Source organism: Microcaecilia unicolor, chromosome 4, assembly GCF_901765095.1.
Source record: "Microcaecilia unicolor chromosome 4, aMicUni1.1, whole genome shotgun sequence".
NCBI lineage: Eukaryota > Metazoa > Chordata > Amphibia > Gymnophiona > Siphonopidae > Microcaecilia > Microcaecilia unicolor.
Genome location: NC_044034.1, coordinates 338,960,066 through 338,987,048, shown reverse-complemented (window position 1 = coordinate 338,987,048; position 26,983 = coordinate 338,960,066). Strand labels below are relative to the sequence as shown.

General features: G+C 40.8%; 1 protein-coding gene across 4 annotated transcripts in view; it reads right to left on the bottom strand.

The window, feature by feature from the left end:
* Window positions 1-3,424: 3,424 nt before the first annotated feature.
* The window catches only part of ASMTL (acetylserotonin O-methyltransferase like), an 80,015-nt gene continuing 56,456 nt past the window's right edge, over window positions 3,425-26,983 (bottom strand). For 3 of the 4 annotated variants that reach the window (XM_030202107.1, XM_030202109.1, XM_030202108.1), the window contains exons 12-14: window positions 25,075-25,218; window positions 14,993-15,115; window positions 3,425-3,723 (exon numbers count right to left, since the gene is read on the bottom strand). In XM_030202107.1, the coding sequence (XP_030057967.1) occupies window positions 3,521-3,723; window positions 14,993-15,115; window positions 25,075-25,218 (470 nt within the window). In that variant the 3' untranslated portion in view covers window positions 3,425-3,520. Of the gene's footprint in view, window positions 3,724-14,988; window positions 15,116-25,074; window positions 25,219-26,983 lie in introns of all 4 variants that reach the window. The other variant, XM_030202106.1, reaches the window with a different exon arrangement.

Sequence of the window (26,983 nt, the reverse complement as noted above, 5' to 3'; positions counted from 1 at the left end):
GCTTGGCTAGTGGTATCATCATTAGGTTAAAGAGGGTTGGTGAGAGGGGGAATCCTTGGGGGACTCCGCATTCAGGTATCCATGGGTCTGATATCACCATATTAGTTGTTACTTGGTATGATCTGGTTGTCAAGAATCCTCTAAACCAATTAAGAACATTACCTCCAACTCCAAAGTATTCCAGGATGTGTAGTAGTATTCCGTGGTTGACCATGTCGAAGGCACTGGAGATATTAAATTGTAGGAGAAATATGTTATTGCCAGTTGCAATTGTTTGTTTAAATTTATTCATTAGGGTGACTAGTACTGTTTCTGTGCTGTAGTTCGATCGAAATCCTGATTGAGATTCGTGCAAGATTATTTATTTAGGTGATTAGTGAGTTGTTTTTTTCACTGCACCTTCCATAAGTTTGGTTATTAACGGGATAGATGCTACTGGGCGATAGTTGGTTAGGTCATTTGTACTTTTCTTCGCGTCTTTAGGTAGTGTAGTAAGTAAAATATTTCCTTTATCCTTTGGGAAAAGACCATTTTGTAGCATGTAATTCAAGTGACTCGTGAGGTCTGTTATAAATTGTTGGGGGGCGCTTCTTATCAGGTTACTAGGACAGATGTCTAGTTTGCAGTGCGATTTGGCATATCTTTTGAGTAAGCGGGAGATATTTTCGATCGATAGCGTGTCGAAGTTGGTCCATGATCGGTCTGCTGGGTATTCCCCATGTATTGGGTCTAGACACTCAAGGAGGTTTGCATAATCAGTTGTGTTGCTGGGTATAGTTTTATGATTTTCTCTTTGAAGTAGCTAGCCAGGTTGTTTGCTGATGGGATATCTATGTTTTTGGAGGTAACCGGCGTGGTATTTAGTAGATTGTTTACGAGTTGGAAGAGTTTATGTGTATCCTTGTAGCCTGAACCAATTTTAGTTTTATAATATGATCTTTTGGTCTGTCTGATAGTGTATTTGTATTTTCTTTGTAGTTGTTTCCAGGTGTTGAATGTAGGGTCGTCTTTTTTCTTGTTCCATGCACGTTCAAGTCTTCTAACTTGTGTCTTTAGTTCTTTTAGTTCTTCAGTAAACCATGGTATTGATTTTTTTCTATGTGAGGTTCTGGTTTGGAGTGGTGCTATGTTGTCTAGTGTGATTATGCATCTGTTGTCCCAGTCATGGAGAAATTGGGTTGAGTCTGTTGTTGTTGTCCATTCATTATCATAGACTTGTTGCCAAAATAACAGTGGGTCTATCTGCCTCTTGTGGTGTAGGTAGTTTGTTCTTGTTTATGTTGTGAATATTTTGTTCGCCAGTGAAGAGAGAGGTTTGCTTTGTAATGATCAGACCATGGTATGCTTGTCCATTTTGTATCTTTTACTGTGATACTTAGTTCATGTGAAAATTTGTATGTGATTAAGTCTAGTGTGTGTCCTTTGATGTGGGTGGGGTTTGTGTTTGGCCATTGGAGTTCCCATAGTTGAAGGAAGTCTTTGCATTCACACACGTTTGTTAGGTTAGCATATTCGAGGTGTAGGTTAATGTCACCTGCGATGAGGAGGTTTTGGGAGGAAACACAAGTGTTCGATATGAAATCCATGAGGTGTGTTTGGCAGTCTTGCCAGTTGCCTGGTGGTCTTAGAACAGGATAAGGTTTAGGTAGTCTTGTAGGGTTGGGTGGTTGATTCTGATACAATTTTGAGTGAGGGAAGTATGGATTCGGCTGTTGTTATGACTGTGAATTGGGATCTGTAGATTATAGCTATGCCACTGCCACTGCAGATCTGGCATTTACATAACCTATTTGTTTTGTTCGGTAAGGCTCAACTGGGTTCGGGGATGTGTTGATTTTTATTAATTGTCTGTCATCTTGGTCTTTGAGTTTGTTGTGGCCCTTCTTTCCTTTCTGTTGGTTGTTTCCATAGGTGATGGGTTGTCTGTTCCATTTTTTAGTCTTTTGGTTAGGTGCGTTGTATTTGGGCTGTGTGCATGGTTTGTGTGTTGTGGGTAGATTATTGTCTGCGAGGGGGGTTGTCAGTGCATGGTGAATTAGGTAGAGACAGTAGATGATTAGGAGTAGTTTGTTAGTATTCATGTTGACATTAGTGTATTTGGTGTTGCGTCACGTGGAACAGAGGTGGTTGATTACTCACTGGAGATTTTCATGCTTATCCATTTTAATAGACAGAACATATCATTTACCTTAATGGATATCACCTTTTGTCTTTTAATCATTAGAATTTTGAGCTTCGTATTGTTCTTTCTATTTAAGCACTGCAAACAGTATTTATTTATTTGTTGCATTTGTACCCCACATTTCCCCACCTATTTGCAGGCTCATTGTTTATGATGTTTGTTTAATATGTTTTTATTGTTTATTATTATTAAAGTTTTATTCTGGTTTTAGACATTTTTAGGATTATGTACATGTCATTTTAAACAATTGAATTAATGTTGATCTTAATTTTGTTTTTTTATATGTCTGATTAAAAGTGTATTGCAAACCCCTGATGCAGCCTTTTGAGGCAAAACGTGGCCACATTGAGTAACTGGAAATAAACCTACACAGCTCTCCATTCCTCAGTCTGTTTTTTTGTTTTATGTTATACTAGTAAAAGAAGCCCGTTTCAGAGCAAATGAAACAGGCGCTAGCAAAGTTTTCGTTGCCAACACCCTCCTCCCTCCCTGGCCCACCCCTTCATTGTTCTGGCATTGCTCCGCCCCCAATGTCATGACATTAGACGCGAGGGCGGGGCCCAGAGCGATTTCCCACCCACCCCCACCTCCCTCCCTTTCAACCCCTTTGTTGTTCTGCCATTGCTCCGCCCTCGAGGGCGGGGCCCGGAGCGATTTCCCACCCACCCCCGCCTCCCTCCCTGCCAACCCCTTCGTTGTTCTGCCATTGCTCTGCCCTCGAGGGCGGGGCCCGGAGCGATTTTGGTGGCTTCACCACCACGAACCTTCGAACCTTTTTGAAGGAAGTCAGAGCTTGGCTTCACTGACGTCAGTGTCCTCAGAACGTTGAGGGTGAGTTTTATTATAGTAGATTTGCAAGCAGATTACTGCCTCTCCTGTTTGTTTATTTAGGCATGATTGAAACAGGTCTATACTAAAACATCTTAACTTTTAGCCCTGGAAGTTTTTGCTTTATTACATTATGGCAGAAAAACAGCAAAGTTTTGGGAAAGCCCAAATCCCACCCCCAACATGCCTCCTTGTGATTTAGACATATTGCAGAGAAAAACATCTCAAATCAGAGTTTCAAATATTGCAATTTGGATGTTTTTCAGAGAAAAATATCCAAATTCCACTTTAGGCTGTTTTTGAGACAGTTTTCTCTTTTAAATTAAGCCCCATAATGTTCCACAAATGACAGCACTGCATCTAGGTAGATGTAAGCAAGGTAAAAGAAAAATAAAACCAACAAGAACCATTTAATTTCAGCTTTATAGTTTATTAAATTACAAACTTAACTATTAAAAATAAAAATCAGCACTTCTAGGTCATCTGTAGCACATGACAATACAAAAGGGTTCACCCCTTGACAGCCAAAATAGCATCTAAAACATTTCCTGTGATTTTAATTTGAATGTTGGAGAATCCATATTTTTGTAAAAGGCGTTTGTATTCGGAGCCGCTCCTCTGCTTGCCTTCTATCATGCTTAGAGACTGCAATAGTGCTCTGGGGTTTCTTTTGTCTTCATCAAGAACAATTTCGGCCACAAGCAAGAAGCTACCTATATTCCAAAATAGAGTTAGAAAAAAAATGTAGTTAATATTCCAAATATATAACATACATTGGCACAGGTGTAAAGTTTCATTCAGTAAATAAAGGGGAGCTCTGAGCTGTAAATGTCATACTGGTTTGGTTCCGCTATCCACCATGCAAGTTATTTAGCCTTCTAGTACTCAAACTTAGTGAAATGAAAGACATAACCCCTGTAAGCAGCCTTGATAACAGAAACTACAGTAGTCCAGGGAGAAAGGCAGACATGAATGCAGTGAAGCAAAGCTTGGATTTGGGGGGGGGGGGGGGGGGGGGGGGAGAGATACTCAAGGCACACAAGTGTGACCTTGGGCTAAGCTCTGGGGGAAGGGAGCTTCTAAGCTCACTCCAGACCAGCTATTCTCTGGGGCTAAAAAAGTTCAGGAAATCAACATGAAACCCTGGACTTTACTGAAACAGATCTAACACGCATCATGTTTCAGTGCTTTGCCTGCATCAGGGGTGAAATCATAAACCAGTCAACCATAATACATGCTACATCGACAAGAAGATAGTGGCCTGGAAATAACAAATTGGAACGTAACTAGAGGAAGAATGGATACTTTTCTTTCTTTTTTTTTTTTTTTTTTTAACTTTACTTTGGATTTATACCCCACAATTACCCGAGTTGAGAACACAGTTCTATCTGGCTTACAAAAAAAAAAAAAATCAAGCAGATATACAAATATAGGTCAAGGATGCATGATAAATACAAGATTAGGGATGAGACCTAGTAGAGGGTGGTTAGCTCCTTGGAATTAGGCATGAAGCTCACAGGTAAGTTAATGGGGTTAGGATAGGAGAGGAGGGTATAAGTGGGGAACTTTTTTATATAAAAATTTTTTCAGATTTTTATGAAAGCTTTTGTAGGAAATGTTGTGTCATATGTCTTTGATCAATGTATTTCACCATTTGGCCAAGTTATATGGAAAGCTGACAGAGTGTGCTGATTTGTAGACCACCCCTTTGCAGCTAGGATAGTGGATAATTAGGTGGTTTCTCAGCTTCTCCTTGAGGTTTAGTAACGGTAACTCTACTAATGACATCATATAGCTTGGTGCAGTGCCATGGTCAACTTGGTATACAAAAATACAGATTCTGAAAACTACTCTCACTCTTATTGGGATTGCAGCACTGGAACAGCATGGTTGTATCTGGATACGCCACAGATCAGACGTGCAGAGGTATTTTGTACTGTTTGTAGTTTTTTTTAGAGATTTATTCCCTATGTCCCACATATACCTCATTACAGTAGTCTATCTGGGACAGAAAAAAAAACACTTTGGACAAGTTTGCGAAAGGTGTTTTTTGAGAAGTGGGTTCTTAGTCAACGCAGTTGCCATAGCGATCTGAATACTTATTACTTGGGACACCAATAGACCTAGGTAAAATGATTGGAATCCCTATACTAGCAGCCACATTGGTTCAGGCTTCATACAAGTCTTGCAAGTTTAGGGTCCTATTTATTAAACATATGCCTCACAGACACAAAATGGACACAAAATAGAAATATGCTAAAAGGTAAGCTAATCCCTCATTTCATCAACTAAGGGAATAGTATGGGTTGCTAACCTGTGAAAAAAACTACCTACATGAACAAAGCTTCCATGAGGATTTGCAAAGGAATTTACCAGCAGGTAAAAATTTTTCTCCAAGGACAAGCAAGATTAATAGTCTTACCTGTGGGTGACATCTGAAGGAGCCGTGTGGGAATTTTCTCAAGGTTGTTTAAAACAACTTTTTAGAAAGTTGCACCATGCATGCATCCTCCTGCCTGCCGTTGTCACATGGGACCTAGCAAGTAGATATTTTTCCAGAGGTAATGGTCACACAAAACAGCGCTCTCCTCTGTTCACATCACAGAAGTTTTCTGTTGGTGATACTATCATAGTTTTTAAGTCCCGTCATCAAGCAGGGACATTCTTCAATCCCTTTTTAATTTTCTTTAGGTTTTTCAGCTGTTTTAAGTTTTCTTTACTTTCCACAGCCCACACTGGTTACTTTAGCACCCAGCTGAGTGCCGGGTAACCTTCAAAATCGAGTTGAGTTCCCTTTGGCTATTTTTCAGGATATATCCCAGAAACAAAAGTTCCCAGTGGCTTCAAAAATTGTGTCAGGTGTAACAGGACCATATTCATAATGGATATCCATAATTGGTGCCTGCAATAACTAGGACCCAACCATGATTCCTCTTCTTGTTACTGAAGTCATGGAAGGGAATCAAAAGGTCAAGAGAAGTAGCATGAACATATTTCTGGTGCAAGTAAGTCCAATCCAATATTGACTTAGAAGCACCGGTCTATATAGCTTCTAGAGCTGCATTGGACACTAACAATGCATCAACATCAAGAGTGCATTGATCACCCTTGACATCAAGTGATGAAAGGAGCCAACATGGTTGGTCATTCTCTAATTTATTTTCTCCAAAACAGGAGGAAGGATTCATATTCATCCTCTTTGGTGCTGAGAGACAAAGATACTGGATATCAGGTGGAGGCCAAGATGCACCAAAATCAGTCACCCTCGAAGCACAGCACTAAAAGCATCGAAGCACCTCCAACATGAGGAACATTCATCATCATTGGCATCGGAGAAGGTGCGGCACCATTCCAAGGATCCAAGATTTAGACTGATACACCCCAAATGTCTCAGAAGGATGGTGCGACTGTGATGCCCCAGTCTTGGTCAATGGCAGTCTTCTAGAAGCAGCCCATGAGGAATTTAAAAAAAAATAAAAATCACAGAGTGCTTCTTTGCCTGGCATAAAGCTATGGCTTCAAAAGCCTCTTTGCCAAGGTTCAAGGAGGTACAACCGATTCTTACAATCCATTCACTGCCTGCAAGGAATGCATCAACACCAAGGCCGTAAAAGGACATCAAGCTCAGTGCAAGCTGTTCGAATGTCTAATCTCCAGCCCATCAGGAGAGGAAGCTTCCCCAGTGCATTAACACCAAAGGCCCAGGCCTGACCAAGACAGTCAGTCAACTGAGGCAGGCAGAATTTAAAAAACTGTCTCCTACACAGTGCCTTTATGAATCAGCGACTGAGAAGTCCTGGATATTTGAAGAGGAGTCAGAGGTCTTACTGGAGGAAGGGCCCACTGGTCTTCTTACAGATCCTCCCCACCATACGATAGAAACTGTCAGAGGCATGTCTAAGTCTGTCCTATTTCCTTTGGAGACCAAGGATGAGCACAGGGCAGAAGTTTTAGACATCATTCAGTTTGATGACCCCACTAAGGAAGTGAAAGTGCTTTAGGATTCTGTGAATGGGCAAGTCCAGGTGAAGATGTGGGAGATCCCCTCTGTATAGAAAATTAACAAGAATGTCAACTTTGTATAGTGTTCAAAGTCTCTGGGATTCGAGGAGCTACAGTTTCCTCACTATTCCATGGTGACTGAATCTGTTCTCAAAAGGGCCAAGAGTTCAAAGACTAACTCTTCAATGCCCGGAGAGAAGCAATCATCATCATATTATTATCATTATTATTATTAATTTTATACTACACTAAGCACTAGCACAAGGCAGTTTACAGTAAGAGTTCCAACAAAACAAAGAAAACTCAGATCATTTACAATAGACAAATGTACAAACAGTATACTAAAACACTAATTATAAAATTGGTTAAAAAGACTAGTTTTTAACAATCTTCTGAACCTACGAGTCTTTTTCAAAATGCATTTCTAGAGGCAATGAGAGTTCCCTGCCATCTAGTACCAAGCCTTTAATAGGCAGAGATTTGCCTTTGCCCACTACCCACAAAAGAACATTGGAATCTTTTGGGGAAAACTTTTTACCAGAATGCTATGCTTACATCCCACATGAGTTTAGAAATTATTAACTTAATGTGCAGTCTTTGACAGATTTTTTTTTTCATTTGAAAATTATTAAAATTAAAAATGTTCCAGCTACTAGAATATTGACGAGGGGGATTGGTCCTTCTTTGAGGATGGCTGGTCCAAGATTTCAATTTCAGTTCCTTTCCAGGAGAATGTACTTAAAGTGCTTTATCGATGGTATTTGACTCTGTTAAGGTTTCACCATATGTTTACTGGGGTTTCACCAATGTGCTGGCGTGGATGTGGACAAAGGGGTACGATGGGTCATATTTGGTGGTCCTGTTTTAAAATTTGAGCCTATTGGAAAACTATACAACAGACTGCAAACTTGGTTTCAACGACCTATTAAATGGTCTCCTGAATTTTTTGTGTTTGCAAAAAAGCCACCAGGTCTTACTAAATCTCAGGCGTTGCTGACTAGGCAAGCTATGGTGGCGGCGAGAGTTGTGATAGCAGCGTACTGGAAAGCAACTAACGCCCCACCTCTGATGAGATGGTTAAATAAACTGTGGTATATATGTGAAATGGAGAGACTTCGGGCTGTGCGTAGCCACACGGAGACAAAGTGGGAGGTGATATGGGAGCCTTTTCTGAAACATCGTTTAGACTACTGCAATTCGTTTAGACTACTGCAATCTGCTTCTTGCTGGCCTCCCACTTAGTCACCTCTCCCCTCTCCAGTCGGTTCAAAACTATGCTGCCCGTCTCATCTTCCGCCAGGGTCGCTTTACTCATACTACCCCTCTCCTCAAGACCCTTCACTGGCTCCCTATCCGTTTTCGCATCCTGTTCAAACTTCTTCTACTAACCTATAAATGTACTCACTCTGCTGCTCCCCAGCATCTCTCCACACTCGTCCATCCCTACACCCCTTCCCGTGCACTCCGCTCCATGGATAAATCCTTCTTACCTGTTCCTTTCTCCACTACTGCCAACTCCAGACTTCGCGCCTTCTGTCTCGCTGCACCCTACGCCTGGAATAAACTTCCTGAGTCCCTACGTCTTGCCCCATCCTTGGCCACCTTTAAATCTAGACTGAAAGCCCACCTCTTTAACATTGCTTTTGACTCGTAACCACTTGTAACCACTCGCCTCCACCTACCCTCCTCTCTTCCTTCCCGTTCACATTAATTGATTTGATTTGCTTACTTTATTTATTTTTTGTCTATTAGATTGTAAGCTCTTTGAGCAGGGACTGTCTTTCTTCTATGTTTGTGCAGCGCTGCGTATGCCTTGTAGCGCTATAGAAATGCTAAATAGTAGTAGTAGTAGTAGTAGCTGGGGGAAACGGGTTGGGGTGGTTGGGAAGAGGGGTGGAGGTACTGGGTGGGGCAGGGAGACATGGATATTATACTTAAAATTTTACAAATCTGGGGTCACTGTTTGAGACTTTGGCAGCATTGAAATTGATATTGTCAACAGATTGTTTTTGTGTTACTGGAAGGGGTTTCTATGGGGGTTATTTTGTTTGATCTATTTTTCATGATTGTATGCTGTTTGACTCCTGAAGTATTTTTCTGTACAGGGATTATTCAATGCTTAATAAAGACTTCATACAAATTAAAAAAAAAGTTCCAGCTACTGCCTTGCATGAGGAAAGTAGAGATATTGTAGATAATGTGCCAGCAGATAGGGTTTGGACTCAATTTGAAGATGTTTCATTTTTGCAAATACAATCTTGGTTATCTAAGTTAGTACAATCTTCATATCCTTTGGATAGCTGTCCTGTGATTTTTCTGAAGGAAGCCCTTGTTTTGATTATATATTGGATACATTTATTAATTCATTCAATTCTGGGCTCAAGGACTTATCCAGAAAACATGGAAAATATTTTACTGAAAAAAATACAAAAGAGGTAACAAACTTTTAAAATATCCTTAAAAGGCATGAAACATGCAGTTTGCTAACAAAATGGCCAACACAGACTTTGAGGGGGTTACAAAAATCTCAAAAATATAAATAAAACAAGGACTCAAAGCTCAGAGCAACAGTATGACCAAATGTGTCAGTTTTCCCAAAGGAATTCCCAGATATCATCATGTTTCATGCGTTTTTATCATATTTTACTGATCTCTATATCTAAAGCACATGGGTTAGATCTTAGGCCTAAAACTAGAGTGTAAAGTAAGATCCAACCCATCTGCTTTAGGTAAAGGGGGTCAGTAAAATGTGATCAAAAAGCATGAAACATGCAGTTTGCTAATAAAATTACTAATAAAATAGCTAACAGACTATGGGGGGGGGGGGGGGCTACAAAAATCTCAAAATTTAAATAAACAAGGCCTCAAAGCTTAGAGAGCATCTGTGACAAAACAGTGGATTTTTGAGCATGAAAACTGTTATTTCATGGAGTGTATTTTTCTTAATTGGCCAGCAGATGGCGCTTGTTTTGAGTTTTAAAGCTGTTGCAGAAAACTACTTTCTTCCAGTTTCAGCTTATGGAAAGGCAATCTGTAGTACCATTGGGCAGTTACTTTCAAAATTGATGCCCTGGGCTTTGATTGGCCATGGATTTCAAATCTAGCCTGAAGGTACTGGATTTCCCCCCAGTCTCAGCCAGGGAGAGAAAAGAGATCTCTTCACTGAAGCCCTGTGAACAGTTATATTTTATAAACTGTGAGTAGCTATATTTCTTAAACTCCCCAAGTACTACCCATATAGTAAATAAATGTTTAGATAGCTTTATAATTGATCCATATTCAGTTACCTGTTATTGCTTGCTGATTTTACCTTTTTCTGTTTACTGCTCAAGTTCTGTGACAATAAACCTTATTTAGTTTATAGACTTTGCTGTTCTGGACTGACTAAGAATCCTGGTTCATGTTTTTGGGTATGTGGGTGCTTTCTGGGAACTGTGGGACCCCTGGAGTATAGCCCCCGTGTCCTAGAAATCACCGGGGATTAACCTGATAGTGAAAGACTAGCCCAGAGGCAAGCAGGACCCAGTAGGTGGGTGGAGAGTGCTAGTATAGAGCACGAGCCCAAGTGCAGGCGAGGCAGGTCAGACCCTTCAGGTGGTTGTAGGGTAACCCCAGGCGGGTGCTAGGCGTTCCATGACAGCATCGGTCTGACCAAATGTGTCAGTTTTCCCAAAGGAATTCCCAGATATTATCATTGGTGTCAATAATCAAACTCAGAAAAAAAAAAAATCCCCAAAACAAAGAAAAAAGTTGCTCACGAAAAAATGGAGAAAAATTCCACAGTCTGTTTTAGCCATCAACAGACAACAATTCCCACATCAAATCTCCATTAATCCCATTACATACCACTGGTAGTTCACGAATTATACCAAAATACAGTTCCACAGATACTTAGCTTAACTGAAGAGGCATCCTATCCCCATACTGGGTCATTGAAACCATCTGCTGGCACTACTGCCACACCAGTGGCGTAGCTAGGTGGGGCACAAGGGGAGCGGCCGCTCCCCCAAACAGAGTTCTGCTGGTGCCTATTTTTTTTCATTGTGCAGCACTGAAAATGTGCGCCGGCGCCCGGTGCATAAGAGTGCTCTCTTTCAGTGCTATGAAGTACAAACATATTCCAGCTGCCAAAACCTTGACAAGGGCGAATTGTTTTGCAAACCCGCTGCTTCAGGAGGTGCAACCAAGATTCAAAAGATTGTCCGAACTGGCCACCAGCTTTTATAACAAACACTCACATGAACAACCAATCACAGACTGGTCCATTTTGGGGATTTTTTTTTTTTGGTTGCTCTCTTTTTTTTCTGGAGTTTGTTTATTGAGGCCAATGATAATGTCTGAGAATTCCTTTAGGAAGACTGACACACTTGGTGAGACCAATGCTCTTTGTGCTTTGAAGCCTTGTTTAAATTTTGAGATTTTTGTAGCCCCCTCCCCCCCACATAGTCTGTGTTAGCTATTCTGTTAGCAAACTGCCTGTTTCACGCAGTTTGATCATATTTTACTGACCCCTATGCCTAAAGCAGATGGGTTGTATTTTACTTTACCCTCTAGTTTTAGGCTTATCGCCAGTATTCCTCTGCTTTCTAAATTGATGGAGTCCCTGGTAGGGTTGCAACTTACTCGTTATATTGAAAAACATCAATGTCTACACAAGACTCAATTTGGTTTCAGTAGTTTGCATAGTACCGAGTCCCTTATCTTTCTTGTCTAAAGTTTGTAGGGCCATGAGTTTGGGAAAACAGATGGTTCTCCTTCAATCTGATATATTGGGAGTCTTCAACGCAGTAGATCATGATATACTTCTTGGAAAACTCAATACACTTGGAATAGGTGGATCAGTACTTGCCTGGTTTCAGCGGTTCTTGAAAAAATCATAGTTATTGTGTATTAAAGAACAGGGTTTATTCCAATGTTTCGTACTCAATAGAAATAGAATAAAATAAAACATAGAAAAGAAAATAAGATGATACGGTATCATCTTATTTTCTTTTCTATGTTTTATTTTATTCTATTTCTATTGAGTACCTTTAAAAGTAGACTAACACGGCTACCGCATCTCTCTCCTTCCAATGTTTGTAAAGCTGTTTGGGTGTCCTGTTGAATTTAGGTAACGTTATGTTATTCTACCTGAAAAGACTATTTTCCTGTGCTGACGACATCTTTGTTTTAGCTCCTGTATGCTTGGACTATTCTCTGACCTTTTCCGTTATTAATTAATGTATAACCAGGATAAGTGAATGACTGGGTACAGGCGCCTCTGTTAAAGCTGAATGCATCCAAGACAAATATACTCTGGTTTACTAATTCTCTTTCTAGTATCCCAGAATCTGCTCCCTTAATAAATGGAGCGTCATTACCCCTAAAACTTTGGGCTGCTAACAACTGGTAATTTTAGATTCTGTGTTGTCCTTTGAGCCTCAGGTAAATAATATGATCAGAACCCGAATCGGCAGAACCACTCCTAAACACCTATGAGAAATCAACTTGGAGTTTTTGGCTCCAGTGGAGGTCACATTGAATACCATCTGGAAGGCGCTTCGGGACCTAACGGTGGCAGTAAATAATTTTGTTTCGGATATGATTTTATTAGAGAGTTACATGGACAATTCAACTGTACCCTTTGAGAGTAAAAAATTGATATAATAAATGATTCTACATGAGCAAGAAGTGGTTATGATTTTGAAAATTATAACAGACCAGAAATTTTGAATAATAAAATGATTATTATAGATGATTAATATTGAGATTATTATTTTTCCCAGAGTTCCGGGTATGACTCCTAAAGTTTTCCTCACAAATATTTCCTCAAATTATTACTTTAAAAGAAGTGAAGCCTGTAAAAACTGGGAATACTTTAATCAGTGGGATTTGAATTAGAGACTTAAGTATATGTATTGTTAAAGAATGTAATCAGATGTATTATTTCTAACTAATATTGGACAATAAGTATGTTTTCAATGAAATGATTTGACTATACACCGTATTGGCCTTGAAGAAGCCAACCAGATGATCAATGTGGAATAATGAATTAGATGAGTAATATCTGGGGATAGTCAGGTTAATACCATGTTTTTTTTTCTGTTTACTGTTTAATTGATCTTCTTATCTTGTTTCACTCTCCCTATTTAGTGGTCTAAGGAAGAGAATAGAATTACCTGACTGAAATAATTCCTACATATTACTTTCTCTGTATTTCCAGCAAGTTGTTTTATCGCTTGTAAAAATTTAAATGGTTATAAATAAAAAAAAATAATATGATCAGAAAGACATTTTTTAAAATTAAAACGGTTAAGATCTATTCGCTCTAATTTGTATAAGGAGCATTTTGCTCTGGTGGTTTAGGCAGTAATCCTGTCTAGTCTTTATTACTATAATTCTGTTTATTTTGCTCTTCCTCAGAGATTAATATTCAAATTGCAGTTATTACAGAACACAGCTGCCAAGATGATTTACCTTCGCTCAAGATGATGGGGTTACTCCTTTGCTTGTGTCTCTACACTGGATGCTGGTGATGGCCAGAGTCCATTTTAAGATTTTGTGTTTTATTCTATGGCTTGGACCCCTGTTCTCTGATCAATTTGGTTAGTCTTACTCCAGTATTAGTGTATGTCGATCAAAAAATTGCTGTATGCTGGTTATACATTAATAATGGAAAAGGTCAGAGAATAGTCCTGCGGGTATAAAATACACCCTTTTCAGTTTTTTCCTCCTTTAAAAACTTGGGTTGTTTTCCTTTTATTCTTCTTTTAGAGTCTGAAAACATACCTGTTTGACACATTTTTGTTTACTTAATCTTGCAGCTGTTCTATATCTTTGATAATTTTTGTTTCAATATTTTTTACTTTAGTCTCAATGCTTATTTTTATTTTGTATTGTTGATATTATTACTTTGTTAATTTTTTGATTGTAAATGGTCTTGGACCTATTGGATTTGGTGCTATATAAAATACTGGATTAGATAAAATAGCTTCTTACCATAAGAAAGCATAAAAGTGTTGCTATACTGGGACAGACCAAAGGTCCTTCCAGGCCAATATCCTGTTTCTAACAGTGGACAATCCAAGTCACAAGTACCTGGCAAGATCCCAAAAGAGTAAAACAGATGTTATGCTGCTTATCCTAGAAAGAAGCAGTGGATTTTCCCAAGTCCATCTTAATAATGGCTTAAGGACTTTTCTTTTAGGAAATCACCCAAACCTTTTTTAAACCCTGCTAAGCTACCTGTTTTTACCACATTCTCTGGCAATGAATTCCAGGAGTTTAATTACACGCTGAGTAAAGAAATATTTTCTCAGATTTGTTTTAAATTTACTACTTAGTAGCTTCACTGTGTACCCTGTAGTCCTTGTATTTTTGGAAAGAGTAAACAAGCAAGCTGAAGAGCCCTAACCTCTTGTCACCCTTCTCTGTATCTTTTCTAATCCCGCTATATATCTTTTTGAGATGCAGTGACCAGAATTGCACACAGTATTTGAGATGCGGTCTCACCATGGAGCAATACAAAGGCATTATAATATTCTCATTTTTGTTTTCCATCCATTTGCTTTCTTAGCTGTCACTACACACTGAATAGAGGATTTCAATGTATCATCAACAATGACACCTAAATCTTTTTCCTGGGTGGTGACTCCTACTGTGGAACCTTGCATCATGAAGCTATAGTTCAGGTTCTTATTTTCTACATGCATCGCTGTGCACAACTTACTGACCTTTATTTCGATATATTCAAGTGGAATCAAATATCAACTACACTTGTTTATGCAAATTTTTATGATAAAATTTACTTTTTCAATTTTCCTAGTACAACTTTGTGGCCCAGGATGTATCAAGGACTTTAGATAATAAAATGTAAATTTTACAGAAATGATTATCCCATCTGATTTTCTCTAAATGTGAAAGACTCCAAGATGCAGTACGCATTATAATAAAGTTAAGGCTTCCCAGTAAAGTAAGATGACATAAAGGTATATTGCTTACCTGGTTTGCAACTATCAGATACTCTGGTTAACAAGGTGTGGAGCTGCTCATCAGAGTAATGATGCAAAACTCTTGAGAGAATGTAGAGATCTGCCTCAGGAAGGCTGTCTTTGAAGAAGTCACCTGCCAGAAAAATGCCATTTATAATAAAGTTTTCCAGAAAGTATATTCAAACAAACAAAACCAGACTTTGGAAGCAAGTGTTAAAAACTTGAGAAAGGGGCTGACTTTCTGATTGCAATGGTAAATCTTTGTGGGTGATGGGGAGACTACCCTCCCTATCTAGGCACTTCCATAATTCTTTTATTTATTTGTGATAGGAATCTCCATTAGGCAGAAACAAACTAAATTTCTAGCTAGTCTATTTGCAACCAACCAACATTAAATTTTATATCTGTGGAATATAAGTATCTGCTTTACACTGTACTGCAACTTATGTCTTTAAATTTGACCTGGTCCACTCATTCAGCTGATGTAGAATTTTAATATGAGGGGGTGATATCTTAGTGAGCTAGATTAATGTGATGCCTTTTAATCTGATATGGTTGTTGATTCAACTGAACATCTTCTGAAGGTGTTAAGGCAGGTGGACTATTTACACTGACCTGGGTTTTTATAAGGTCTATTAGGTGTAATTCCTATTTTGGATCACACCTTATTAGAGTGTAACATCTAATTCAACATAATTCTTACATTGCTTACTTTAGCTTCTCTAGAGTTCTTTTCTGAATGTGTTTTGATGCTGTAATTTTGTGATATGCACCGATTGTGTTGAGGTTATCTGCCTTCAACTTTGCAGGTAAAGCGGAATAGGAACGTCTAAATTAAATTAAATTACATTCTCTATTGGGAGGAAAGCTTTGGTCTGCTGGGTCTCTATTCCTCAGACACTGATAGACTGAAGGTGCTACGTGGGGGGCATGGCAGCTTTGTCCACATTTATTTGTATCCTGTGAAGAACGGGCTGCTATGAGCAGATCGCCCATGTAAGTGAAGATGGGCCACAGCCAGCACTAGACACTGTGAAAACTCTTAGCATCGAGGCCCAGATGCTTAAAACTCTGGCGTTGTCAGAAAACTACCACAACAGCATGGGGAAGGAACTCCCTAATGCTCACTGCTAATGACATGCAAATTTAGGCATGCTGTTAAGAGTTGAGCATTAGGGACCTCTATGGAACGATTGTGCCTGGACATGCGCTGAGGAGCTGTGTATTAAGCACAACTCTTGAGCGCTTGCCCAGAGGCCAGACCAGGAGGAGGGACGGAAGAGGAAGTGCTGCCGGCGAGTGCAGCTGTGAAACTCTGAATTTCTTTGCTTTTATGAGCCTATGTGGCTCTCTTCTGCCACAAATGTTAAGGATTTTCTTGGATTAGTGGTTGTATGTACCTTTTTTCCCCTGATGTGGCCAAACTGGTGTCCACACAAAAGAGCACTCTTGTGAAAATACTGGAAATGCTGCATCGATGCCCTTAAACCCTTTTGTGCAATATGCTGGAGCCGTTTTTTTTAAACAGCCATGGCCTCTTCAGCATAAGGGCTCCCAAACCTACAGGCCCTGATGCTCGGCACAACCCTAATGCTAGCTCCGAGCTGGCATAGGGTTTGCTGCAGGAGGAGCATCCTTGTGTGGCATGCTGCCTGCTGAACAATGGGTAGGAATAAGTAATCACCTCTTTTGCATGAATTTTCATGCACTCAGAGCTGGTGAGCTCGTTGGTTCATGCACCCGCCGGCACTGAGCATTTGGCACTAGCAAATACGGACGCTAGTCCAGCACTAATGGTCTCTAGCGCCTGCACTTGCTTTTCAGCATCAGGGCCTGAGGAAATACTGGTAATGTTGAGATACATTTAAGAGGGTACACAGGTACATATGATGTGCATAGATTGAAAAAAAAGATATGTGTACGTGTATACATAAATGTATATGTATATATACGTATATAACTGTTTCTGTCCTATATAAATACAATTTATCCACATTCTCTGTTTTTTTAATATTTGTATTTTTAATGTTTATATTTTATTCTCTTTTTTTAATAACCTATCCATAATGGATTGTACACATATTTGTTGCAACACTATTCTCCTGTTTCATCGTACTATCTTAAGGTTGATACAAGAGTATTTTATGCGTAAATACATATGTAAATGTCGCATGGTTATGCATAGAAGTATGAACACCAAAATTGTCCCTTTCATTCGATTAGTTCTTAATTTGCACAAATTGTCATTATTTGGTCAATATTCATATATAAAATTTTTTTTATTATTTATGATTTTCCTGTTTTATCTTAGATTTTGATTGCATATTTGCACAGTCATTTTTTATTAATGTGTAATGTATATGTATATATATATATATGTGTTTTGTAGACTCCTGATACAGGCCTAACGTCCGAAACACAACGTTTGTGTCGAGTCTTTTTTCATCAATAAACAACTGATTTAAGAATCCATCCCTCCAGTCTTTGGTTTTCCGTGGTCAAACATCCCACTTTCTCCCATATCTGTATTCTCTCGTGAGGCGTTCAAGTTCTCCGCTTTCTGCGAATTATCTGGACAATGCTGATTCTCAAACATGAGTGAGGTATTTACTATGGTGAGGATAAATTAGGACTGGAATGTAGACATCATTCAGATCCAGAGAACCTAACCTATCATTTCAGGAAAGCAGAGTTAATATGGTAGCCAAGGAGTTCAATTTGATTTTTTCCCTTAATTTATTAGCATTTACTGCCTTTTTGAAGAAATTCAAGGCAGCACACAGAGCAAGAACAATTTGGATATATGCAGCTGAACAAATATTCAAATTACAGTGTATATTATTCCATAGTATGCTATTTACAGTGGGGGAAATAAGTATTTGATCCCTTGCTGATTTTGTAAGTTTGCCCACTGACAAAGACATGAGCAGCCCATAATTGAAGGGTAGGTTATTGGTAACAGTGAGAGATAGCACATCACAAATTAAATCCGGAAAATCACATTGTGGAAAGTATATGAATTTATTTGCATTCTGCAGAGGGAAATAAGTATTTGATCCCCCACCAACCAGTAAGAGATCTGGCCCCTACAGACCAGGTAGATGCTCCAAATCAACTCGTTACCTGCATGACAGACAGCTGTCGGCAATGGTCACCTGTATGAAAGACACCTGTCCACAGACTCAGTGAATCAGTCAGACTCTAACCTCTACAAAATGGCCAAGAGCAAGGAGCTGTCTAAGGATGTCAGGGACAAGATCATACACCTGCACAAGGCTGGAATGGGCTACAAAACCATCAGTAAGACGCTGGGCGAGAAGGAGACAACTGTTGGTGCCATAGTAAGAAAATGGAAGAAGTACAAAATGACTGTCAATCGACAAAGATCTGGGGCTCCACGCAAAATCTCACCTCGTGGGGTATCCTTGATCATGAGGAAGGTTAGAAATCAGCCTACAACTACAAGGGGGGAACTTGTCAATGATCTCAAGGCAGCTGGGACCACTGTCACCATGAAAACCATTGGTAACACATTACGACATAACGGATTGCAATCCTGCAGTGCCCGCAAGGTCCCCCTGCTCCGGAAGGCACATGTGACGGCCCGTCTGAAGTTTGCCAGTGAACACCTGGATGATGCCGAGAGTGATTGGGAGAAGGTGCTGTGGTCAGATGAGACAAAAATTGAGCTCTTTGGCATGAACTCAACTCGCCGTGTTTGGAGGAAGAGAAATGCTGCCTATGACCCAAAGAACACCGTCCCCACTGTCAAGCATGGAGGTGGAAATGTTATGTTTTGGGGGTGTTTCTCTGCTAAGGGCACAGGACTACTTCACCGCATCAATGGGAGAATGGATGGGGCCATGTATCGTACAATTCTGAGTGACAACCTCCTTCCCTCCACCAGGGCCTTAAAAATGGGTCGTGGCTGGGTCTTCCAGCACGACAATGACCCAAAACATACAGCCAAGGCAACAAAGGAGTGGCTCAGGAAGAAGCACATTAGGGTCATGGAGTGGCCTAGCCAGTCACCAGACCTTAATCCCATTGAAAACTTATGGAGGGAGCTGAAGCTGCGAGTTGCCAAGCGACAGCCCAGAACTCTTAATGATTTAGAGATGATCTGCAAACAGGAGTGGACCCAAATTCCTCCTGACATGTGTGCAAACCTCATCATCAACTACAGAAGACGTCTGACCGCTGTGCTTGCCAACAAGGGTTTTGCCACCAAGTATTAGGTCTTGTTTGCCAGAGGGATTAAATACTTATTTCCCTCTGCAGAATGCAAATAAATTCATATACTTTCCACAATGTGATTTTCCGGATTTAATTTGTGATGTGCTATCTCTCACTGTTACCAATAACCTACCCTTCAATTATGGGCTGCTCATGTCTTTGTCAGTGGGCAAACTTACAAAATCAGCAAGGGATCAAATACTTATTTCCCCCACTGTATGTTTACGCAATGCACAATAAAGCATCTTAATAGCAGAGTGTAAGCAGAGGTGGAACATATAGACAGATAAGATAGAGTAACAGGAGTTAGATAGAAAATAAGGGGACCAGCTTAAAGAAAGTTCAATGAGAAGTCAGAAAAGTGCATGAATATGATCTCAGCTAGGGTAGAAGTGGATAAGCAAGTCCTGTATGTGCAGATGGTGTTACTTCTTGTATGACTAGCAAGTTAGTTTTTCCTCATTAAAGGTTTGGAAGACGAGCCAAGCTTTCACCTGTTTCCTGAAGTTGAACTAGTCTTGTGTTGAACAAAGCCTTTCAAGAAGTGCATTTCAGAGTGTGGGGTCTACTCTAAATAGGCTGGATGGCAGATGTCACATTGCCTTAAGTATCAAAGCTTGTGTAGTTAGGGATACTTCTTAGCAATCTTGGGGGTGTGTAGGGGAAGATCTTTTACAAGTACATTTTTAGAAAGACATTGGGCTGCCTCAGATTTCATATGGGCTACAGCAGCCCTGACATTTTAGGGATCATAAAGTATGTGGAATAAAATCTTGGCTCCTCTGCAGAGAAGGGACCTCCTCGACTGCACAAGCTGTTAAGTACTAAGTTCCTATTCCTGCAAGGTTTTGTGATGATCCAAATGATGGGGGGGGGGGGGGGGGGTACAGTTTAGTTTGTGTCCCTGAGATAGGATTTGGAGTACCCAGTGCTCTGTTGTAATTCATAGCCAAGCCTCCTCTGACAGATGAAATTTGCTCATCACTGGACGCCTGTCAAAAACCCAGTACTGACTTTTGGTTGGTAGTGGTGGAGGAGAGTCATTGCTTTCTTTCCTATGGTTTTTGCTACTGTAATTAGGCTTTGGTCTCCCTGATACAGTTGTGGTTGATATCATTTGTGGGAGTAGAATTACTGAAAGTATGGAGTTTGATCCTGTTACGTATAAAAAGGCACGTGGTCTGAGACTGGAAGCAGCTTGGTTTGGCAGTTGTGTGGATTACTCCCTAAATGTGGAGTAATTGACTCTGATTAATGTGATTATCTTTTACTTTTTCTTCAAATAAATTAAATGAATCGTCCAGACAGGCACATCTTCCAAACAATCATGTAGGTCCTCTCGGAAGCCAGATGCTCTTAGCCCATGCCGTTCTGTACTTTCCCACCACAATCACCACTGCTTGAGATGCTCTATCATTCACTTTGCAGCTAGAACATTTAAGATGAAATTGGCAGTTGTTGAGATCTTTGAATAGAAGAATCAGCTTAGCAGAGAAATCCTGAGGAAATGTTTTGATAGTTGAGGAACACTGCTGCCACAGGGCAAATTGATATGTCAACATTTGCAACTGATCAGTAGTAATTTTTAAGTTTAACGTGACATTTTGAAAGACTTTCCTTTCCACTGTATCTAGTGTTCTAGAGTCTTTACCCAGCAATATTTTCAATCATTTTTAGATACTTTAGCTAGTTTTTAGGGCTGCTTTTACAACCACCAACTAGTGGGGAAGCCGATACAACCTGGAGCTGGCTGTATTTTATATGTGAGGTCCAGCCTTTTGGAGGCAAGACTGCAAAGGAAGTTCTGCTATATTTTTAGCTGATGGTCCTGGAAAATCTCCTGAACTGGAAGACCTGGCAGGAAGGATGCCTTTTTTTTTTTTTTTTTAGTTACATTTTGTACCCCGCGCTTTCCCACTCATGGCAGGTTTAATGCGGCAGGCAATGGAGGGTTAAGTGACTTGCCCAGAGTCACAAGGAGCTGCCTGTGCCGGGAATCGAACTCAGTTCCTCAGTTCTCCAGGACCAAAGTCCACCACCCTAACCACTAGGCCACTCCTCCTTTGCTAATTTTTGTAAGAAACTGAGATAAGTCCTCTTATTTATTCTGGTGATTCATTATCTGGAGAAACATTTCTATAGTGAGTTGTTTCACTGGGTTCTAGTACAATCCACATCATCTAAAAAAGGCTCAGTGGAGTAATAAGCTGGGGAATTCCATCCCTAGATGACGGAATCCCAGGATAGGATACACAGCATCTGAGTGCTGAAATTCTGGTGCACATATTGGAGGGGGGGGGGGGGGGGGGGAGAAATCAGTGGCTCTGCTGCCTCAGGAAGTACTTTAGATGCTTCTTGTATAAGTTTCTGTATCAGTTGGTTATCAATAGAAATCAAACAAAATAAAACATGGAAAAGAAAATAAGATGATACCTTTTTTTATTGGACATAACTTAATACATTTCTTGATTAGCTTTCGAAGGTTGCCCTTCTTCGTCAGATCGGAAATAAGCAAATGTGCTAGCTGACAGTGTATATAAGTGAAAACATTCAAGCATTACTATGACAGTCTGACAGGGTGGGAGGATGGGGGTGGGTAGGAGGTATGCATGGGGACATCAAAGCATATCAGTGATATTCTAACAGGATGGGTGTGGATAGGTGAGGGGTGGGGTGATCAACAGAGACATACAGCTTTATGGTTTATAATGGGCTAGGAACCCCAGGTCCTTGTTAAGTCCTTTCTGTTGGGTGTTAAAATATTCAATCATTCTGACTTCAAAGGTCTTACGTCCTTGTATCAGTTGGAGAAGCATACAGCATCAGGACATGTCTGCTCACTCTCTCTAAGGTAGGCATAACCTTGTAGTGTGAATTCTGGCTCTGGAATGACATTGGAGGAGTTCTAACTGGGGAAGGAAGCTCAGGGAGTGGAACTCCTTAAGAACATTATTATGGGACTATATGCCCTCTGTATGAGGCAGTAGATATTTGTTGTGACCCTTTAAGGTTTTCCAGCTTCAGTTTAGATTTTTTGTGAACCTCTAAGAAGAGTTTTTGACCTTTATTTTTAAAGCAGTAAGTTTATTTGAGTAGATTGACTTTCATGCTTCTTCCAGCTTAAAAAAAAAAAAAGAAAAGGCGAGATGTTACAGGGGATAGAAGGAGTAGTGCAGTTGTGGCTTTTATAACTGTCTGCCTGCTTCATTGACCTGTAAATTGCTGGAGCAGGCAGAGGAATAGCGCCTGGATAGTCTGCACAGCTAACCAATTTCACATGGTGATTTTTATTTGGATTCTCCACAGGTACCTGAAAGTGGCCCACTGGGGCAGTGTTTTTTTTTTTTTTTTTTAACATATCTTTCTATTATTAATAACATAAGAAAAGCCATACTGAGTCACACACCAAGGTTAATCGAGCCAAGCATTCTTGCAAGAGTGGTCAGTTCAGGTCACAAGTATCCAGCAGATCCCAAACAATAAATATTTCTCCTAGCTCATTTCCAGGATGAGAAATAGGACCTGAAGTCTACCTGGCTAATATTTAATGGACTTTTCCTCCAGGAACTTGTCCAAACCTCTTTTGAACCCCACCTTGTTAGTTGCCTTGACCACATCTTCTTGCAACTGACTGCACAGCTTAAATATGCACTATGTGAAATAAGAACCCCACTTTCTACTATTATGTTTTCAATCTGCTGATAATTAGTTTCTTGGAATATCCTCTTGTTTTATTGTCAGCTGTGGCTGGTGAATTAACAGACCGAGTTGCTCTCCTGAGTTCTGGAGAGCTGTGTTGAATTGTGTGAGGAGGGGTGCCACTAGAATGTCATCCATGCATGTGGCAGCATTATCCCTGCTTGCCCGTGCAGAAATTTTGTTACCAACCAACTTCAGTATAGTAACATAGTAGATGACGGCAGAAAAAGACCTGTACGGTCCATCCAGTCTGCCCAACAAGATGAACTCATGTGTATACCTTACCTTGATTTGTACCTGTCTTTTTCAGGGCACAGACCGTATAAGTCTGCCCAGCACTATCCCTGCCCCCCAACCACCAGCCCCGCACTATCACTGTATCTCTGCACTACTGATGCACTTCACTACTCTGTAGAAGAAAATGATTTCGGTATAAGCCTTTGGCGCATTTATGTAGGGCTGCATCATTCAAGCCTCTTCAAAGAGGCGTTCCATGGTTTCGTGGGACATAAAAATTGTTGTAACCCACATGAAAAGTCCCTACAAGCCTGGACTCTTGTGAGTTCAAGTAACTGACTTCTCCAGCACAGCCCCACCAGTTTCTCTCACCCCTAGCATATTGCATCCTACCAACAGTACAGCCTCACTTCACCAGTCTTTCCCCCAACCCTTACCTCACTGTTGCAGCTGCTGCTGCTCCTGTTTAAGTTCAGTTCCTGCTACTACTTCAGCCCCAGCTCTGCTTTTGTTTCTTCAGTTGACGGAGGACTAGAAACCCCGCCAGGCCCACTTGGTTCATTCCTTAAACTCCACTAACTCTACCCCTCAACTCTCCCTTTCCCCCCTTCCCAGTATCCCATTTCCCCTGCCTCCATCTCCTTCCTCAGAATTCAGCCCCTCCCCCAACCTCGGTATCTATCCACTGCTTCTCCCAGTCCTCTAGCATCTGCCCCCAGTGTTGCCAGGTGGAAAATTTTTTTCCCACCCAATCCAGCATAAAAACCACCCAAAACCCGCCCAAACTCAAACCCCGCCCCTGACACCCCCGCCCCCGCATCATCACCCCCGCCCCCGCCGTCATCAACCCCGCCCCCGCCGTCACGGCCCCGCCTCCCCGTCATCGGCCCCGCCCAAAACGTCACTAACCCGCCCAAAAACGTCACTAACCCCGCCCCCCGCGGCTGAAAAAGCCGCCCAAAAAACCGCCCTGAAGCCCCAAAAGCAGCCCAAAAAACCGCAACCCGCCGCGGGCAAAAATTTCCCGCGGCGGGTCGCGTAAAACCACCCAATTGGGCGGTAAAACCGCCCACCTGGCAACACTGTCTGCCCCTTACTTTCCTCTTTCCTTCAGATCACCTGAGCCTCTTCTGCCGCAACTCTCTCTCTCTCTCTGCTCTACTGGCATATCGAGCAAGTTCCAAACTCATGGTGTTGGCAAAGAGAAGGGAGCAATAGAACAGGCTCTTGCAACTCCAGCCCCAGCTGGCCTCTCCTTGTTTTTTTTGCTGGTAGGGACTGGAAAAGCAACTGGTCTTCAGCTTCAGTGCATGAGAGAAAGGGATCATTGCAGGTAAGCACAAGACCCTCTCCAAAAAGCTTAGACAAAACTCTGTTATGCCTAAGTAATAAAGAAACATTTCTTCACAGCCAGAGAGGTGAGTTTATAGAACAAAACACTAATAGTGGTGGTGGGACAAAACAGTAATGGGATTTAAGAAAACAGGGGATACACACAGAAAATCCTGGTAATGGGGGAAACCAGGATGAAGGCAGGGATTAAGCAGAGTGCAGTACCGCAACTACACAATGCTGACACCTACACAAGATCACAATGCATTCTTCCACCATGTATGTACGCACTTGATTGTAAAACCATGTGCTAATATGTATGCAAGATCACAATGCATTCTTCCACCATGTATGTACGCACTTGATTGCAAAACCATGTGCATATTTGTAGTCCGGAAATGGCAATCGCCATTACAGCAAATGTAAGCCACATTGAGCCTGCAAATAGGTGGGAAAATGTGGGACACAAATGGTACAAATAAATAAGTAAATAACGGAGGCAGAAAAACTGGTCCTTGTGATATTTCTCCGCCATATTTTGTTCAGGTTTTTGAAGACCTGCAAGTCATATACATATATTATACACACCTTTTGTGAATGTCACCCGAGCAGCACACTGTCCTAGGGGTTGAAAAGAAGAAATGTTCTCGATGACATGGGGAAGGTCAAACACCGTGACCTTTAAGTTTGGGTATATCTGGACCAACTCATGTGCTAGAGCTCCAGTACCACCTATGGGGAAAAAAAACATTGCTGAAAATCTTACAGATAAGTTTTATGCAATTACTGTTATCTTCTGCTGTTTCATTGTTGCATCACTCGCAATTAAATGCATCTGTCTAGAGAGGTTAAGACTCAGTTTTCTTCTTTCTTCTCCATTAACATTCTCCTTCTCACACAGCTGTGTACTAAATGGCTGCAATCCAGTGATGATGATTCATATATAGGCCAGTTTTCAAACTACCCGTTTTGACCAAGTCTACAGGTACATTTTACTCAAAGACTTTGCTCCACGTTTCGGGCACTTTCACTTTGAAACTTGCCCCAACAATTACATCTGCTTTTTGTGCAGGTAGGTCACAAAAAAGAAGGAAAAAAATCCTACGTAGAGAAACAGAATCAAGGAAATGCAAAAGTAGGGACGGACGAATAGCCTTCCCAGCAAGTCCACAGAAACACTCCAGAGATAGGATCAAAAACAGTCAAACGTTTATTGAAGCATCAAACTGGAGAAAGACTTGACACGGAACAGTGTTTCAGCATGTAACGCCTGCATCAGGAGTTTCTCGAGCTATACCTATTGATGGTTCACATGTAAAGTCTTCAAATATCTCTTTGAGTACAACGCTCAAAGTTTGTGATGACATCTGGAGTGTTTTTTGTGGACTTGCTAGGAAGGCTATTTGTCTGTCCCTACTTTTGGTTTTCTTGATTTTGTGCAGGTAGAACATTGCTGGAAAATTACAGTCTCGAAAATGCAAAAACTACATACATACTTTTTCTCCCCTTGACTTAAATACACACTTAGGAATTCCTACTTTAAAAAAGGCTAAAAGCACACATTGTGGAATTACACACTGCACCAGCAGATTTCAGACAGATGAAATATGTGGAGATCAATAGTTAGTGGGAACAGGAGACTTCATTCTCCTCTTTCCTGAATGCATATTGGGATCCAGTATACCTTGCTTTGGAGAAACAGCAATTTTGAACTTCTAAACTCTAATCCCATTTCCGATTGTAAGACATTGTGGCCATCTCTATTGCCGAAGACTAGTTTAGATTTCCAATTGTTGCAGCGGCTAGCTGGAAGGAACAAGAGTAGCAGTAGCTAGGCAGTCAGCAGTAATAACAGGATTGATATGCAGTAGGCTTTAAGTGGGCAGAAGAGGCTGAGCTGCCTGGCTACTGAAGTTCAGCCACGCTTAACTGGGCAGTGCTGCTGAATATTGGCTCTGACCACTTCGATACTGTCTGGGTGATGGTGAGGTGGTCCTGAAGTTATGTGGGCACCAGTGATATTCAGTGCCAGTCCTCGCATACCTAAGTGGGCAAGTTGGACTTTGGAAACATCAGTCCTAACTTTGCTCAGTTAAGTATGCAGGTACAGTACTGCACATTGGTTGTACCCACATAACTTCCGGATATTCCCACAGGTCTGCACAGTCAATGCCAGTGCTCAGATGAGGCTTAGAATTGAATATGCGGGTCTATTTTAGTTGGCAGCAGTCAGTACTTAAAACCAGTGCTGACCTCTGCTAATACTGACCCGTACATCTTCATATTAAAATAGTGGGAATGAAAGTTTCCTAAGGTAATGAATCTGAAAAAGTCAATTTTTGTAGCTGCTCAACAAATCTGTACATATACACAGTCCTCTTTAGGTGGGTCATGGCTGGTTAGACAACTGGAATATTACTCTATTTAGACTCAGATTTTGGAATAAACATAGGCAACTGCCCACAGTGCCAAATTATGAAGGCACTATGCTGTCATC